Source organism: Gasterosteus aculeatus, chromosome 8 (assembly GCF_964276395.1).
Source record: "Gasterosteus aculeatus chromosome 8, fGasAcu3.hap1.1, whole genome shotgun sequence".
Lineage (NCBI taxonomy): Eukaryota > Metazoa > Chordata > Actinopteri > Perciformes > Gasterosteidae > Gasterosteus > Gasterosteus aculeatus.
In genome coordinates, this window is record NC_135695.1 from 12,748,932 (window position 1) to 12,766,751 (window position 17,820).

The window sequence follows — 17,820 nt, forward strand, 5'->3', positions numbered from 1 at the left end:
AATATGTTGGAACTTTTACAGTGCAGCCAGTTTGTTAGGTGAATGTTTACCTTAACTCGAGACACGAGGTCCCCGCCTGTCTTCCCGGAGTAGTTTGCGATCCATTGCGAACATTATCAGGAATCTGAATACATTTATTGCCATAACATTTCAGACATGCAAGAAATTTGATAAGACAAGACAGCAGTGAATAAAATATAATATGTCATTTGTAAGAAGCTCATCACATACTCTGAAGACTCGACACTTAAGATAAGACTGAGTCTACAATCTTTCATGATATTCACATTCCTGAGGAAGTATATAAATGTTTAGCATTCACATCTGGAGAGTGAGATAACGTGGAATACCTTAATGAAGTTGATGTATCTCTTTGCCTCATGATCGTTTTAAACAGGAGTCAGAAGTAATGCTGTTAAAGGATTGCATTGTAAAGTTGATTTATTTAACGGTGGTAGCATGCGTTGTTTGCAGACAAGTTGCAAACAGAAAAGCTGCTATTCACTGGAATAAGTTCCTCTAGGTTAAAACCCTGATTCTTGGCCTTGGCAAGATACCAAATGCGGGACCTTGAGAATTTTCTGTTATCGTTTGAAAGTGCTCTCCATCCCCACAGTGTGCCGTTAAGTATCCCAACGCCCTGATCGGCTCATTGCCTCCTCACACTGCAAGTAGGATCTTCTTTGACCGCGACCCAGCCTTCTTTCACCATATCTGCCATTGCTATGAAAGTGCAGTGCTGGATGATGATGATCAAGGAGAAGCTGCACGAGATGAAAGATTAGCTAAGGGTGGAGAGGGAGACAAAGATAGAGATAAAGGTAAAGTATGACGAAGATCATACTCTTCAACTCTAGCGAGAACAAAAGTGGACTGATGGAGTGAGTTTCAATGGTTTCACAATATGTCAGTACTTCCTGGTGACGCTACGGAATGTTCCAGTTAAAACACCCTTGTGAATCACACCTCCTGTGCGAATGAAAAAACGAACTTTTTTCTTAACTAAGTACAAATGAGCCTGTACCTGCTGACGTAGAAAATTGTGGCATTTACGGCACTTCTTGCTCGTAGATTAATATTGTTACATTGGAAATTGATAAATCTAAAAGGTGGAAGCATTCAAGTGTGTCTACATACAGGTGTAGTGCATGTGTCTTGATGGACCCATCCACTAATTTGTTTCTGACGCTTTTTTGTTAACCTATACAAACAAAGTATATGTTTACTGTATTCTGTGTCTGACAATATTTTTCAAATAACCCTATATAAAAGCATAGAAGTAGTCCCCCGTTATTAGTAAATATGGGCATACGCGCACGCAGAGATATACATAGAACCATGTGGCATGACGCCCTGCCGGGGGGAGCTCTGCTTACACGTGACAAACAGGCCCCGCCCAGCGGGGGTGTACGGTGACGCTCGCTGATCAGACAGCGGTCACTGGAGCAGCAGAGCTCGAGGTAGAACCTTTTAACCGTCAGCAGCCGACACTTAGGTAATTATACAACACACACTTCATATTGGTCTCATGCTGTTTGTACACTTGGCTATAAATAATACGTTGTAAAGTATTGTCCGGTGAGGGAAAAGACTACAGTGAGTGTGCTTTTAATATTAAGGGGGCGGTAAACGGAACTTAGAGTAACATCTGTAACGTCGTTAAGCTATGGTGTATACGTTTTGTATTAAATCTAATTGTGACAGGCCTCCTTGATTGGCTACATATGTCAACGACGAACGGGTCGTGAAAAAAAACGCCCCCAATCCATCCATCCGTCCATGTTCCTGTAGTATATTCACGGCTATAATTTAGCAGAAAGTAGTTATTGTATCCGACTTAAATATAAAACGTATGTGATCCTTCAAAATACTTCCTTTCTGGACTTATTGGCTCGCTTCACTTCAAGCGAGGACAATGTCCTGATAAAAGCTTTCCGCTTCGATGTTAAATGGAATTCGCACTTGAGCTTCTCTTCACAAAAATCATTAGAGATCATTTTAAATGTATTTAAACGATCAATTATTATGAAACTAAATTGCCCTATGCTTCTTTTCACTTCCCCAACTTGTGCCATGAAACATTTGCCTAAATTGCTCATGTGTCAACATGGCCAAAAAGCAAACAATATGTTTTGTAGTCTTGTGTGCAAGTGGGTTTTTACACAAACCCACTTGCACACTCCCAGCTCTATTGTTGGCATAGATCAATGCAGTTCATGTGACGATTGCAGGATCTACTCATGTTTAATTACAAGGATAAGCAAGTGTTTGGTCTAGGTGTGTCCTTTGACATTTGACAGTGAATATATATATATATCTTTAGCTGGGCCGTTCTACTGTTATACTGTTTCCTGTTTCACTGAATGAGTAGTAAGTTTGTTCTGTTGCTCAAATATCTGACATCATCCATAAGTAACATATTCCACCCATTAACAGGGCACATGACAGCATTCAATTTTGTTTCCACCCTTGACTGTAAAACTACAGCATGTGATAATCCGCGCAGGCAGATGCCAAACCACCTCATGTCTGCTCTTAGGTTCTCTGCTTGTTACTCAACCAGTAAGAGGAAATGCGCAGTAGCTTTTATTTATGGGCATTTTCCGTCTCTGTACCTCATATTTTATGACAAAATTCAATGAGTAAAAATGTATTCACATTCACCCCAGAAGGACTTATTTTAGCAGTCAAAGATCAAACTCTTATGACACACAGTTCTCTAGTTATGACTGTATTTTGTTACGCTTTTTCTTTACGAGAAGCCGGACGAGTAACAGTTGATGCTACAAAAATGCGCTTTTCAATTGAGCTTTTGGAGCCATATTTATAATATGGTTATAGAATGTATAACTACAGTCTATATTTCTTGTCTTGGACTGCGTCTTTTGGACACATTTAAAACTGCCTTAAGACATGGAGCAGAGCTGTTCTGTAGTCTAACAGGAAGAACAGACCTGCGGTTCCTCTCTGTCACTCACAAATCCTTTGTAGGTTGAAATGATGCAACTCATATGCACAATGCACTACGCGAGAGCCCAGTGTCACCATATTGACTAAAGAAAGCCCAACAGACTAACACAGTTTGTCTGCTCATTTTGAAGTCCACACTCTTTCTGAGTCAACTGTGATTTGGATGTTTTGAGGGCAAGCGGATCAGGTGACACAGAAGCTTCATTGGAAAGGCTAACGCTGTCTTAATATGTTACCAGTGTTTATCCTGTTAAAACAAATATAATGCCCATACACTCAACATGTGCTATGTTTTTACTTGTGCTGCAGTATTATGTTTTTTTACTAGCTGCTGGTTTCCTTTGCACTGATCAGGTAGTGTAAAAAAACTACAAAAAACTGTGGATGTTTATTTCTCTCATACTGATATAATGAGCAGTCTTTATAGCATTATATAAGGTTGTGATTAAGTGACAGACTTCAACTCAGGGGAAACACGGATGTGACCCAGCCTACAGTTTCTGCAGATTGTGCAGTATCCTTAACCTTAATTAATCATGAACTAATTTGTATTATTGGTGTTTTTGTCATACTGAGATGTTTTGGGAAGATAACTGTGCTTTGTTTTGTCACTGCAGAGTTTCAAGGATGAGATGCAAAAGGGAAAGAACTTTCTTGCTGGTGGGAGTTATGGGCTTCTTGGTATTTTATCTCAGTAAAGATTTTATGGACCACAAAAACATCCACCTCAACATAGATGTGAGAGGAGATGACATTAAAATAAGGCAACACACCCCGAATCACTCCTACGTCTACTCTTGGCCAAGATGTGAAAGAAATGTGTCTGCTGCAAACATTACAGGGTTCAGCTCCCTATCTGGTGAGATAAAAGACTTTCTCTATTATCGACACTGTAAACATTTCCCGATGCTACTGGACCTTCCTGACAAGTGTGGAGGAGTGGATAAATCCGCTGAAGTCTTCCTTCTACTTGTCATTAAAAGTTCTCCTGTGAACTACGAGCGCCGGGAGGTGCTGCGTAAAACCTGGGCTAAAGAGCGGTTGCACAATGGCGTGTGGGTCCGAAGAATCTTCATCTCAGGAACGATGGATACCGGATTTGAGAAAGAGAGACTAAACAAACTACTTGAGCTGGAGCAACGGGAGTACAGCGACATCCTCCAATGGGACTTTAATGAAAGATTCTACAACCTCACCTTGAAACAGGTACTCTTCCTTCAATGGATGGAGAGAAACTGTCCTAACGTTCGCTTCCTGTTAAATGGGGATGATGATGTTTTTGCCAACACAAACAACATGGTTGTGTATCTCCAAGGCCTCGAGAACAACGACGGAGGCAAGCACCTCTTCACTGGCCATCTGATCCAGAATGTGGGGCCCATTAGATATCCATCAAGCAAATATTTTATCCCAGTTCAGGTACAAGAATCAAACTCATATCCCCCCTACTGTGGTGGCGGGGGCTTCCTGCTGTCTGGCTTCACAGCTTCTGTCATATACAATATGTCCCAGTCCATAACACTTCTCCCCATTGATGATGTTTACATGGGGATGTGTCTGGCTAAAGCGGGACTGAGTCCTTCTTCTCACATGGGTGTGAAGACGGCAGGACTGTACATTCCCTCCAGCAAACTAGATGGATACGATCCCTGCTATTATAAAGAAGTTTTACTGGTACACAGATTCCTTCCAGCTCACTTGTACCTTATGTGGAACAGGGTAAATAATCCCAATCTGAAATGCAATACCCAGCTAAAGGTATGAGGGTGATAATATATACTGATCATACATAGTCTTCATAAAAAGCCATAAAAGACCAGTTGTGCCTGTATGTTTGCATTCAGTGCACCTCACCCGGAAACCACTGCTAACTATGCAAAAGAGGTTTAGGAGGAATAAATGCCTTCGTGGAACTTTTTAAATACACAACCAACATCACAAGGCATCTCCAGGAAGAAATGTAGAAACATGTTTTAATAGTAATGATGTTTTTTCAAAACATTGGTCTCCTAAATGTGTACCGAATAGTCAAAATGTTTATGCTCACAAAGTGATCATACTCAGTGTTGTTTTTTCATCATTACAGGCTTTGAGATGAAAATATGAACTGCATATATAGACTATAGTTTTTTATAAAATATGAGCCAAAGAAATAATGTTGGTGTACATAATGTGTTTCCAGACCTTTACAGAGCACAGCTAATGTTTACACACACTATATATATATATATATATATATATATATATATTAGGGTTTGTTTGTTGTTAATTACGTCAATTTTTCTAACACAATTCACGCATGCGCAGTGGGACAAATTATCAGGTCAGGAAAGTACCTCTTCCTCTAGGGCACATATGTCAGAGTCAAGGCCCGCGGGCCACATCCGGCCCGCGAGAAGGTTTTTTACGGCCCCTGGGATGATCTTGATTTATTATTAGAACCGGCCCGCAGACCGCAGCAAGCCGGCAGCCCGCAGATCTTTTACACGCACCAATACTACATTTCCCACAATGCAACGGTGACGCACCGAGCAGTAGGCTGCTTCATTTCAATATTTATTGGCACAGCAGTTGTCAGCATCACAGTAAAATTAACTTTCAGATACCCATCAAAAATGGCAAAACGGAAGGTGGACACTGAGAACCGGGGGTTTCAAACAAGGTGGGAGTCGGAGTATTTGTTCACGGAGGTAGCTGGAAAACCTGTGTGTCTTCTGTGTGGAGAAAGTGTGGCGGTACTGAAAGAGTATAATCTGCGTTCCCGAGCGCACAGTTGGCTGATAAAATAGGTATGCTTGCCGCTGACTTTCGACGCCGATTTGCTGACTTTGAAGCACAAAAAAGCAGGTTGGAACTGCTCGGTAACCCATTTGCTGTTGACGTGGAAAGCTCACCACCAAACCTCCAAATGGAGTTGATTGACCTCCAATGCAATGATGCACTGAGGGCAAAATATGCGGCAGTGGGTGCTGCGGAGTTCGCCCGTTTCCTCCCCGACACAATGCCCCAGCTGCGCATCCAGGCTGCTCAAACGTTGTCTATGTTTGGCAGCACATACCTGTGTGAACAACTGTTTTCTTTGATGAACTTGAACAAAACATCACACAGAAGTCGACTTACTGCTGAACACCTCCACTCAATTCTGAGGATTTCCTCAGCTCAGAGCCTTACCCCGAACATTGATGAACTTGTGGAAAAGATGGGACACCACCAAGTATCACCCTCAACCTCAAACAAGTGAACATTACTGTGCAATCACATATTTAGAGTTTTTACTCAGTTCAAGTTTAAAAGTTAAAGTTTAATATTTGTTTTCACTGCATGTTACTTCTCCTTAAACAAAGTGTTGTTTTTGATTAATAGATTTTTGCACTTTATTTTATTGTATTTCAATCCAATTATATTTTAAAAATATTTCAGTTGAGTGGATGATAGAAAATTGCTATTATTGTTTTTTTCTTTGAAGTAAATTTAGCCCACTTTTGCTAAAATAGAAAATATAGGCTACTGATGGTGCCTTGAATACCGGTTTCTTTCATTTAATGTTCATGTTATGGGGATTTTTATATAAAGGAAATTTGTCTTTTGTGTCTGTTGAAAATTAAAGATTACTGACAGAGCCATAAGAAAATATTGCTTTATTTATCTGATCATATTGGAATATATTTGTTAGGTTTTCAGTAGGTTCAATTAGGTTCACTAGACTATATGCGTCATTTAAAAAATTTTCAATGAACATTCGAACAGTCCGGCCCTCGGCTTGTAGCTAAATTTTTTATTTGGCCCTCCGTCCATTTGACTTTGACACCCCTGCTCTAGGGAATGCACTTCATCTTATAGAACACATTACTGCCACCTGCAGGCATAAATCAGTACTCATCACAATAGATACTCACTAGGGAGGTGCCGTGCCGTTGGGAGCTAGAGGCGAGATGTAACAAGGAGAGGAGCGTGGCGTTTGAGGCGGGCAGAGGAGCACAGCGTGGCGTTAGAGCAACTACAAGTAGCCTTTTGGCAGGCCCGGTCTTTGCTTACGGCCATACCACCCTGAACACGCCCGATCTTGTCTGATCTCGGAAGCTAAGCAGGGTCGGGCCTGGTCAGTACTTGGATGGGAGACCGCCTGGGAATACCAGGTGCTGTAAGCTTTTAAAAAAAAAAGGACAGAGGACCTGCTCTTTTGAACACCGCGTAAGAAGGTGGACACGTTGCACCCAGGTTTTCTTTTTCTCCTGGGAGTCACGAGGTTTGTATGTTTTCGTACATTGTTGTCCTCAAAATTGCTGATGCACTGTTGGGTAAATTCGAAAAATCAAAACAAAAGGGAATTCTGCTCTTCTGATTTACACTGAAAGCCTGTGATAGAAGGTGGAGCTATTGCTTCCATGTCTTTTTTTTCTCTCTCGTGACCATGACAATTGAGGGAAGGAGACAGCATAACGGCTCAAAAAAGGGATTTATTTTACAAAGGAATTAACTCACCATCTATTTTGTAACAGTTAACTTAAATCATACAAGCAGGGTATGCATTGCGGCGAAGAGCCAGCCGCGTATTCCGATCAGGTGGGCTTGATCACCCTTGGCTCACCACTCCCAGGTGCCCCAAGTTTGCAATCAACTAAAAACAAAGATGTTACTACCAGAGAGGTATCACTCCCACAGAGTGGCCTGAATGAACCAGACAGAGGCCGTCACGTGAGCCACAAGGATTTTTACCTTTTCACACAGTGTTTTTTTCAATATGTGCGTGTGTGTTGTGGGAAAAATGGAGGCGCACTCCGGATAGGCGGGCAGAGGAGCGTGGCGTTTGAGGCGGGCAGAGGAGCGTGGCGTTTGAGGCGGGCAGAGGAGCGTGGCGTTTGAGGCGGGCAGAGGAGCGTGGCGTTTGAGGCGGGCAGAGGAGCGTGGCGTTTGAGGCGGGCAGAGGAGCACAGCGTGGCGTTAGAGCAACTACAAGTAGCCTTTTGGCAGGCCCTGTCTTTGCTTACGGCCATACCACCCTGAACACGCCCGATCTCGTCTGATCTCGGAAGCTAAGCAGGGTCGGGCCTGGTCAGTACTTGGATGGGAGACCGCCTGGGAATACCAGGTGCTGTAAGCTTTTAAAAAAAAAAGGACAGAGGACCTGCTCTTTTGAACACCGCGTAAGAAGGTGGACACGTTGCACCCAGGTTTTCTTTTTCTCCTGGGAGTCACGAGGTTTGTATGTTTTCGTACATTGTTGTCCTCAAAATTGCTGATGCACTGTTGGGTAAATTCGAAAAATCAAAACAAAAGGGAATTCTGCTCTTCTGATTTACACTGAAAGCCTGTGATAGAAGGTGGAGCTATTGCTTCCATGTCTTTTTTTTCTCTCTCGTGACCATGACAATTGAGGGAAGGAGACAGCATAACGGCTCAAAAAAGGGATTTATTCTACAAAGGAATTAACTCACCATCTATTTTGTAACAGTTAACTTAAATCATACAAGCAGGGTATGCATTGCGGCGAAGAGCCAGCCGCGTATTCCGATCAGGTGGGCTTGATCACCCTTGGCTCACCACTCCCAGGTGCCCCAAGTTTGCAATCAACTAAAAACAAAGATGTTACTACCAGAGAGGTATCACTCCCACAGAGTGGCCTGAATGAACCAGACAGAGGCCGTCACGTGAGCCACAAGGATTTTTACCTTTTCACACAGTGTTTTTTTCAATATGTGCGTGTGTGTTGTGGGAAAAATGGAGGCGCACTCCGGATAGGCGGGCAGAGGAGCGTGGCGTTTGAGGCGGGCAGAGGAGCGTGGCGTTTGAGGCGGGCAGAGGAGCGTGGCGTTTGAGGCGGGCAGAGGAGCGTGGCGTTTGAGGCGGGCAGAGGAGCGTGGCGTTTGAGGCGGGCAGAGGAGCACAGCGTGGCGTTAGAGCAACTACAAGTAGCCTTTTGGCAGGCCCTGTCTTTGCTTACGGCCATACCACCCTGAACACGCCCCACGCGAGTCAGCTGTGCGTATTGAGAGCTAGCGGCAAGTCAAATCAGTTAGATCACCCCAGTTTGTGTCGGACAGTGTTGACAGTTAAAGTATTTTCACTGCGGAACTGAATCCCCCGACAGCCCTGCTGTTTGGGGGACTTCGCTCCCTGTGAGGGAAGTTACGGATTGATCACATGGCAAATGAAAAGGGACCGGAGATGAGACGCACCAAACAAAACACGGACGACGGACAAAACGAAAAGAGGAGCTATGAAAAAAAGTTAACGCTGAGTGTGGAGATTGAAGGGAGCGACAAGACAACGATGATGGAGCTGCTTCGGAAAGTGAAGGAGGAGTGCGGTGAGGTGATTGGATGCAGGTATAAGAACCCGAAGAGCTACGAGCTAACGATGCGAAGCGAAGAAGGGAAGGCAAAGCTGATGGACGGATTGAGAATACAGAACAACACGGTTACGGCAAGTGAAATAAATAAAGATGAAATGGTGGTGTCATTCATTAATCTGCCGATATACATCGGCGATGAAATAATAACAAGGAAACTACTGGACTGGGGAGTGACTCCGGTATCGAGCATAAGGAGACGGGTGTGGCCCGGAACCGAGATAGCTGACGGGACCAGGTACATGAAAGTGAGGTTCACGGAGACTGTCAAATCGCTCCCGTATTCGGCCAGGTTTGAGACGGCGGGAGGAGCCGAACATTTCAGAGTCATACACGACAGGCAGATAAAAGTCTGCCGACTCTGCATCCAGCCGGGACACATAGTCAGAGACTGTCCGGACTTCACGTGTTTCAAGTGCGGCCAGCAAGGACACTACGCCAGAGAGTGCGCGGAGAAGCAACAGGAGGAGCAGGAGGAGGAGGAGGAGCGGCGGCAGGAGAAGGAGCAGCCGGGAGACGGGCATCGGAGTAAGGAGGCGACCGGTGGCGGAGAACGAAGCCCGAGTGGAGGTAGAGACGCGGATCCGACAGCAGGAGTGGAAGGAGCAGGAGAGGAGAGGATGCAGGAGGAAGAGGAGCAGGTCGGAGAGGAGCAGGACGGAGATGGAGAGACAGTAACGGAGACACCAACGGACGGAGAGAAGGAAACGGAGACTGTCAACGGAGGGGAGCGAGTGAGAGACGCAGGCGCCAGAGAGACGAGCGGAGGAACGGACGGGGGGGAAAGTGAGGTAAAGATGGAAGGGAAGGGAGGACTGGGAACGAGTGGGGCTGCTGGGGAGGGACAGAGCGGGATGGAGTGGGAGTTCACTAATGTGACTTCGAGTGAGGGAGAGGTCATGGAGAAGGTGGGTGAGGTGAGGAAAAGGCCCCAAATCAAGAGACAAAGCAAAAGATTGGGACGAATGGAAAAGAAAGCAGCTAAATGACAGTGTGGACACTCTTGATAAAACTGTTGATGGTGCTTAGCTTGTCTTCATTTAACGGCAACGGGCTCAGAGATCGAGAGAGGAGGCAGCAAGCCCTGCTGGTGTGCGACGCTGACGTTATATGCCTACAAGAGACTCACTGGGACGATATGTGTGTGAGAGAGACGGGAAGAGGATGGATGGGAGAGATGTATGTGAATAATGGGGGAGATAAATCAAGGGGGGTGGCAATCTTAGTGAAGAGGGGAGTGATTGAGAATGTTAGGAAGTGCGTGGATGATGGGGAAGGGAGAATGATAGGGATTTCATTTGAACACAATGGGGGAAAGTATAAGTTAATAAACTTATATGCGCCAAATGAGGAGAGAGAGAGAAAGGGTTTTTTTGAGAGGGCGGGAGAGATGTGTGAAGACAACTGCATGATTGTGGGGGATTTTAATGTGTGGTGTGGAAGGTTAGACGCGTCATCGAGTGTGTGTTATAGGAGCGATGCGTCGAGAGGCGCGCTGAAAAAGATGATGAGAGACAGAGGGATGATGGATGTGTGGAGAGAGAGGAATCCGAAAGGGAGGGCCTTTTCCAGGAGACAAGTGGTGAGAGGGGTCCTGAAGCAAAGCAGGATAGATTTAGTTTTGGGAGCAAAGGGCATAGCAGATAGGATAGGAGAGATAGCGTACAAAGTCACTGCACTAAGCGATCACATGGTGCTGGAGTTCAGCTTAACTCAACCAATTGAAAGGAGGGGTGGTGGTGTGTGGTGTCTGAATGGTGAATTGGTGAAAGATGCACAGTATAAAAAGAAAGTGAGAGAGTGGATCAATACAAGAAAGAATGATAGCATGTATGAGGACGACGTCGGCGGGTGGTGGGAGAACCTGAAATCAGAAATTAAAGAGCTCAGCGTAAATTACAGCAGAGGTAGGAATAGGAGAGCGAGAAAGAGAGAGAGGGAACTAAAGGAGGAGCTAGAGAAGGAGGCAGAGAGGATGGATGAAGAGGGGAGCGATATGGAGAACTATATAAGAATTAAAGACGAGCTGAAGGAGATAGAACAGAGAAAGTGCAAGGGAGCAATAGTCAGGAGTAGGGCGAGACATGTGATTGAGGGAGAGAAATGTACAAGGTTTTTTCTCGGGCTAGAGAAAACCAAACAGAAGAGGAACTACTTAGAGAAGGTGGAAGGAAAGGAGGGAGAAGGAATAACAGACCTTGTTGGGATAGCAGAAAGGGTAGAAGGATTTTATAGGGAATTATTTAGCGGAGGAGAAGTGGATGAAGAGAGCATGAGTTTGGTGTTGGAGAAAGTGGAAGGTAAGCTGAGCGATGACGATAGGGAGATGTGTGAGGGCAACATAGGGACAGGAGAAATAGAAGCAGCTATAGCAGGGCTAGGCAGGAATAAGAGTCCTGGGATAGATGGCATCACTGGGGAGTTTTACATGGAATTCAGGGAGGAACTAGTGCCTGTGCTAGATAGAGTGTTTAGATGGATAGAAGAGGGGGATAGGATGACAGCAGATATGGCGACAGGGCTTGTTAGCATCATTCACAAGAAAGGGAATAGGGATAGATTAGAAAACTACAGACCACTTACAATGTTGAACACAGATTATAAGATATTAGCGCGGGTGTTAGCCAATAGGATCAAAAGAGTCATAGGGACGGTGGTAGGGAGCACGCAGGCTTATAGTATACCAGGCAGGGACATAGCCGACACAGTGAGCAGCATTAGAGACACAATAGAATTCATGAAGAGGGGAAAGGGGGGGGCTGTAATGAGTTTAGATTTAAACAAGGCATTCGACAGAGTAGATCACACCTACTTGCACAGGGTGCTGGAGGAAATGGGGTTCGGGCATAGGCTAAGGGGATGGATCAGGAGGATGTATGACAGAGCACACAGCTGCGTTAAAATCAATGGGATAGTCACAGACACGTTCAGGCTAGAAAGGTCGGTGAGGCAAGGGTGTCCGATGTCAGCACTGCTGTACTCACTGTCAGCTGAGCCACTAGCACAACTTTTAAGGCAGAATAAAAAAATCAGGGGAATAGAGCTACCAGGAGGGAAAGAGAGCCTATTATATCAATATGCGGACGACACAACAGTCACAGTGAAGGACAGGGAGAGCATAGTGGGTGTACTAGATAGTTTAGCGCTGTATGGGAGAGCATCAGGGGCTAAAGTGAACATAGAGAAGTCAGAGATCATGTATATAGGAGAGGGGAGCATAGGAAGGGTGGAGATAGGGTTAAAAGAGAAGCAAGATTACTTCAGAGTACTGGGAGTTAATTTAGGGATTAAGGACAAGGAAGGGAGAGATATGCAATATGAAGGGATAGTGAACAATATTAGGAAAACATTAGGGTTCTGGAAGCAAAGAGGGCTAGGATTGAAAGGGAAGGTGGTAGTTGTCAACACACTAGTGATGAGTAAGCTAGTGTATGTCATGAATGTGCTAGATGTACCTGAGAGAGTGATGAAGGAGGTGGAGAGAGAAGTGAGCGAGTTTCTGTGGGACGGGAAGGGAGTCAGAATAGCCAGGGAAGTGATGGAAAACGAGTATGAGGACGGAGGACTGAAACTGATCAATTTAGAAAAAAAGAAGAAAGCACTTAGGGTGAAAATGATGGTGAGGTATCTAAGGAACAACAGCGACCAGATATGGAAGGTTTTTCTAAAAGAAGCGATTGATAGATGTGGGGGGTGTGGAGACAGTGCCGTGTACATGGAACTGAAGAAAGGGATGATGAGCGAAGTATCTGATTTCCATAAAGAGATGTTGGGAGCATGGGGGGAGTGTGTGAAATATGTGAAGTATGAGTGCAAGAATTTGAAGCAAGTCTGGGAGCAGCCCGTGTTTCTGAACCCTAAAATCACATGGGATGGGGAAACACTGTACAACAGGCTGATGTGGAGGGCGGGGTTCAGGAAGGTGAGAGATTTAGTGTATGAATATGTACCAGGGTTTATGAGGGCACAGGTGATAGTGGATGAGGTGAGGAGCAGGGGTGATGAAATGTGGATGGGGACAGCAGAGGGGCTGATGGATAAGATAAAGGGGGGGATGCCCAAAGAGTGGATGGAAATGATTGGAAGAGAGAATGGGGTGGATGAGGAAGGAGAGATTGAGCTGCATATAGAAGATAGTGAGAAGATGGTGAACCTAATGAATGCGAAAACCAGAGTGCTGTACAAATGCTTAAGAGGGAGGGATGTGAGGAGACCAGCAGCTGAGAAAGTATGGTCGAGAGTGATGAAGGACATGGAGGTGAAAAGAATATGGACGAACTTGAGAGTGAAATGGAACAGCAGTGAATGTGAGAATTTTGACTTTCTGTTAAGACACAACAGGGTCTTTAACAACTTAATTATAAGTAAGTTTGATGTGAATGTGAAGAAAGAATGTGATGTATGCGGAGTGGAAGTAGAAACATGCATGCATGAGTTTGCTGAATGTGCGGAGTTGCAGGTGTATTTCGAGAGATTGAAGGGGATAATCAACAGGTGCTGGAAAGAAAGATATGTTGAGAGAATGGAGTGGAAGGAATTGTGGCTGTTTGGGGTTGGAGGGAAAATGAAAGGGGTGAGTCTCTTAAACTACATGCTGAGCCATGCAAGGTTTGCTGTCAAAATGAGGAGAAATCTGGCCCATTATGAGAAGAGGAGGGCCGACGTCTGGAGTATGTTCAAGAGTGGTTTGCAGAGGGATGTCAACATGATGCACGGAGCATTGGAAAAGAATGACTTTGAGAGTTGGTTTATTGCAGGCAGCACCCTCATAAGGATCCGGGGTGATGGTGAGGTACGGATAGACTGCGGTTAGCAGTCCTGCCTCTCCACCACGGAGATTCTTCAGAGTTGTGGGGATTTGATTTTGTACTGGTGTATTGCCTCGTTGTGTTGTTTGGTTTTGCTTCTCTGTTTGATTTAGGTGCATGTGTTGCTGTGATGTGAGTCCTGCTACTGTGTAAATTTAAACAGTTTGCTTCATTTCATTTTACCTTTTGTTAAAAAATAATAAAAAAAAAAAAAAAAAAAAACACGCCCGATCTCGTCTGATCTCGGAAGCTAAGCAGGGTCGGGCCTGGTCAGTACTTGGATGGGAGACCGCCTGGGAATACCAGGTGCTGTAAGCTTTTAAAAAAAAAAGGACAGAGGACCTGCTCTTTTGAACACCGCGTAAGAAGGTGGACACGTTGCACCCAGGTTTTCTTTTTCTCCTGGGAGTCACGAGGTTTGTATGTTTTCGTACATTGTTGTCCTCAAAATTGCTGATGCACTGTTGGGTAAATTCGAAAAATCAAAACAAAAAGGGAATTCTGCTCTTCTGATTTACACTGAAAGCCTGTGATAGAAGGTGGAGCTATTGCTTCCATGTCTTTTTTTTTTCTCTCGTGACCATGACAATTGAGGGAAGGAGACAGCATAACGGCTCAAAAAAGGGATTTATTTTACAAAGGAATTAACTCACCATCTATTTTGTAACAGTTAACTTAAATCATACAAGCAGGGTATGCATTGCGGCGAAGAGCCAGCCGCGTATTCCGATCAGGTGGGCTTGATCACCCTTGGCTCACCACTCCCAGGTGCCCCAAGTTTGCAATCAACTAAAAACAAAGATGTTACTACCAGAGAGGTATCACTCCCACAGAGTGGCCTGAATGAACCAGACAGAGGCCGTCACGTGAGCCACAAGGATTTTTACCTTTTCACACAGTGTTTTTTTCAATATGTGCGTGTGTGTTGTGGGAAAAATGGAGGCGCACTCCGGATAGGCGGGCAGAGGAGCGTGGCGTTTGAGGCGGGCAGAGGAGCGTGGCGTTTGAGGCGGGCAGAGGAGCGTGGCGTTTGAGGCGGGCAGAGGAGCGTGGCGTTTGAGGCGGGCAGAGGAGCGTGGCGTTTGAGGCGGGCAGAGGAGCACAGCGTGGCGTTAGAGCAACTACAAGTAGCCTTTTGGCAGGCCCTGTCTTTGCTTACGGCCATACCACCCTGAACACGCCCGATCTCGTCTGATCTCGGAAGCTAAGCAGGGTCGGGCCTGGTCAGTACTTGGATGGGAGACCGCCTGGGAATACCAGGTGCTGTAAGCTTTTAAAAAAAAAAGGACAGAGGACCTGCTCTTTTGAACACCGCGTAAGAAGGTGGACACGTTGCACCCAGGTTTTCTTTTTCTCCTGGGAGTCACGAGGTTTGTATGTTTTCGTACATTGTTGTCCTCAAAATTGCTGATGCACTGTTGGGTAAATTCGAAAAATCAAAACAAAAGGGAATTCTGCTCTTCTGATTTACACTGAAAGCCTGTGATAGAAGGTGGAGCTATTGCTTCCATGTCTTTTTTTTCTCTCTCGTGACCATGACAATTGAGGGAAGGAGACAGCATAACGGCTCAAAAAAGGGATTTATTTTACAAAGGAATTAACTCACCATCTATTTTGTAACAGTTAACTTAAATCATACAAGCAGGGTATGCATTGCGGCGAAGAGCCAGCCGCGTATTCCGATCAGGTGGGCTTGATCACCCTTGGCTCACCACTCCCAGGTGCCCCAAGTTTGCAATCAACTAAAAACAAAGATGTTACTACCAGAGAGGTATCACTCCCACAGAGTGGCCTGAATGAACCAGACAGAGGCCGTCACGTGAGCCACAAGGATTTTTACCTTTTCACACAGTGTTTTTTTCAATATGTGCGTGTGTGTTGTGGGAAAAATGGAGGCGCACTCCGGATAGGCGGGCAGAGGAGCGTGGCGTTTGAGGCGGGCAGAGGAGCGTGGCGTTTGAGGCGGGCAGAGGAGCGTGGCGTTTGAGGCGGGCAGAGGAGCACAGCGTGGCGTTAGAGCAACTACAAGTAGCCTTTTGGCAGGCCCTGTCTTTGCTTACGGCCATACCACCCTGAACACGCCCGATCTCGTCTGATCTCGGAAGCTAAGCAGGGTCGGGCCTGGTCAGTACTTGGATGGGAGACCGCCTGGGAATACCAGGTGCTGTAAGCTTTTAAAAAAAAAAGGACAGAGGACCTGCTCTTTTGAACACCGCGTAAGAAGGTGGACACGTTGCACCCAGGTTTTCTTTTTCTCCTGGGAGTCACGAGGTTTGTATGTTTTCGTACATTGTTGTCCTCAAAATTGCTGATGCACTGTTGGGTAAATTCGAAAAATCAAAACAAAAGGGAATTCTGCTCTTCTGATTTACACTGAAAGCCTGTGATAGAAGGTGGAGCTATTGCTTCCATGTCTTTTTTTTCTCTCTCGTGACCATGACAATTGAGGGAAGGAGACAGCATAACGGCTCAAAAAAGGGATTTATTTTACAAAGGAATTAACTCACCATCTATTTTGTAACAGTTAACTTAAATCATACAAGCAGGGTATGCATTGCGGCGAAGAGCCAGCCGCGTATTCCGATCAGGTGGGCTTGATCACCCTTGGCTCACCACTCCCAGGTGCCCCAAGTTTGCAATCAACTAAAAACAAAGATGTTACTACCAGAGAGGTATCACTCCCACAGAGTGGCCTGAATGAACCAGACAGAGGCCGTCACGTGAGCCACAAGGATTTTTACCTTTTCACACAGTGTTTTTTTCAATATGTGCGTGTGTGTTGTGGGAAAAATGGAGGCGCACTCCGGATAGGCGGGCAGAGGAGCGTGGCGTTTGAGGCGGGCAGAGGAGCGTGGCGTTTGAGGCGGGCAGAGGAGCGTGGCGTTTGAGGCGGGCAGAGGAGCACAGCGTGGCGTTAGAGCAACTACAAGTAGCCTTTTGGCAGGCCCTGTCTTTGCTTACGGCCATACCACCCTGAACACGCCCGATCTCGTCTGATCTCGGAAGCTAAGCAGGGTCGGGCCTGGTCAGTACTTGGATGGGAGACCGCCTGGGAATACCAGGTGCTGTAAGCTTTTAAAAAAAAAAGGACAGAGGACCTGCTCTTTTGAACACCGCGTAAGAAGGTGGACACGTTGCACCCAGGTTTTCTTTTTCTCCTGGGAGTCACGAGGTTTGTATGTTTTCGTACATTGTTGTCCTCAAAATTGCTGATGCACTGTTGGGTAAATTCGAAAAATCAAAACAAAAAGGGAATTCTGCTCTTCTGATTTACACTGAAAGCCTGTGATAGAAGGTGGAGCTATTGCTTCCATGTCTTTTTTTTCTCTCTCGTGACCATGACAATTGAGGGAAGGAGACAGCATAACGGCTCAAAAAAGGGATTTATTTTACAAAGGAATTAACTCACCATCTATTTTGTAACAGTTAACTTAAATCATACAAGCAGGGTATGCATTGCGGCGAAGAGCCAGCCGCGTATTCCGATCAGGTGGGCTTGATCACCCTTGGCTCACCACTCCCAGGTGCCCCAAGTTTGCAATCAACTAAAAACAAAGATGTTACTACCAGAGAGGTATCACTCCCACAGAGTGGCCTGAATGAACCAGACAGAGGCCGTCACGTGAGCCACAAGGATTTTTACCTTTTCACACAGTGTTTTTTTCAATATGTGCGTGTGTGTTGTGGGAAAAA

General features: G+C 45.4%; 2 protein-coding genes and 5 non-coding genes across 7 annotated transcripts; all 7 read left to right on the plus strand.

Moving 5' to 3' along the window:
• The first annotated feature begins 1,391 nt into the window (after window positions 1–1,391).
• LOC120824339 (N-acetyllactosaminide beta-1,3-N-acetylglucosaminyltransferase 3) lies at window positions 1,392–5,123 on the plus strand. The gene is made up of 2 exons (XM_040185100.2): window positions 1,392–1,495; window positions 3,588–5,123. The coding sequence occupies exon 2, from the start codon at window positions 3,598–3,600 to the stop codon at window positions 4,732–4,734; it is 1,137 nt and encodes a 378-aa protein (XP_040041034.2). The 5' UTR covers window positions 1,392–1,495; window positions 3,588–3,597; the 3' UTR covers window positions 4,735–5,123.
• Window positions 5,124–6,999: 1,876 nt separating this feature from the next.
• Window positions 7,000–7,118, plus strand: LOC144411525 (5S ribosomal RNA). The gene has a single exon (XR_013468711.1). It is a non-coding gene; the product is annotated as a 5S ribosomal RNA (ribosomal RNA).
• Window positions 7,119–7,952: 834 nt separating this feature from the next.
• LOC144411510 (5S ribosomal RNA) lies at window positions 7,953–8,071 on the plus strand. The gene has a single exon (XR_013468696.1). It is a non-coding gene; the product is annotated as a 5S ribosomal RNA (ribosomal RNA).
• A 746-nt stretch (window positions 8,072–8,817) lies between these two features.
• On the plus strand, window positions 8,818–14,391 carry LOC144411339 (uncharacterized). The gene has a single exon (XM_078107509.1). The coding sequence runs from the start codon at window positions 9,112–9,114 to the stop codon at window positions 10,306–10,308; it is 1,197 nt and encodes a 398-aa protein (XP_077963635.1). The 5' UTR covers window positions 8,818–9,111; the 3' UTR covers window positions 10,309–14,391.
• Window positions 14,392–15,280: 889 nt separating this feature from the next.
• LOC144411541 (5S ribosomal RNA) lies at window positions 15,281–15,399 on the plus strand. Its single transcript, XR_013468727.1, has one exon. It is a non-coding gene; the product is annotated as a 5S ribosomal RNA (ribosomal RNA).
• Window positions 15,400–16,181: 782 nt separating this feature from the next.
• LOC144411552 (5S ribosomal RNA) lies at window positions 16,182–16,300 on the plus strand. Its single transcript, XR_013468738.1, has one exon. It is a non-coding gene; the product is annotated as a 5S ribosomal RNA (ribosomal RNA).
• A 782-nt stretch (window positions 16,301–17,082) lies between these two features.
• Window positions 17,083–17,201, plus strand: LOC144411563 (5S ribosomal RNA). The gene has a single exon (XR_013468749.1). It is a non-coding gene; the product is annotated as a 5S ribosomal RNA (ribosomal RNA).
• The last annotated feature ends 619 nt before the right edge of the window (window positions 17,202–17,820 follow it).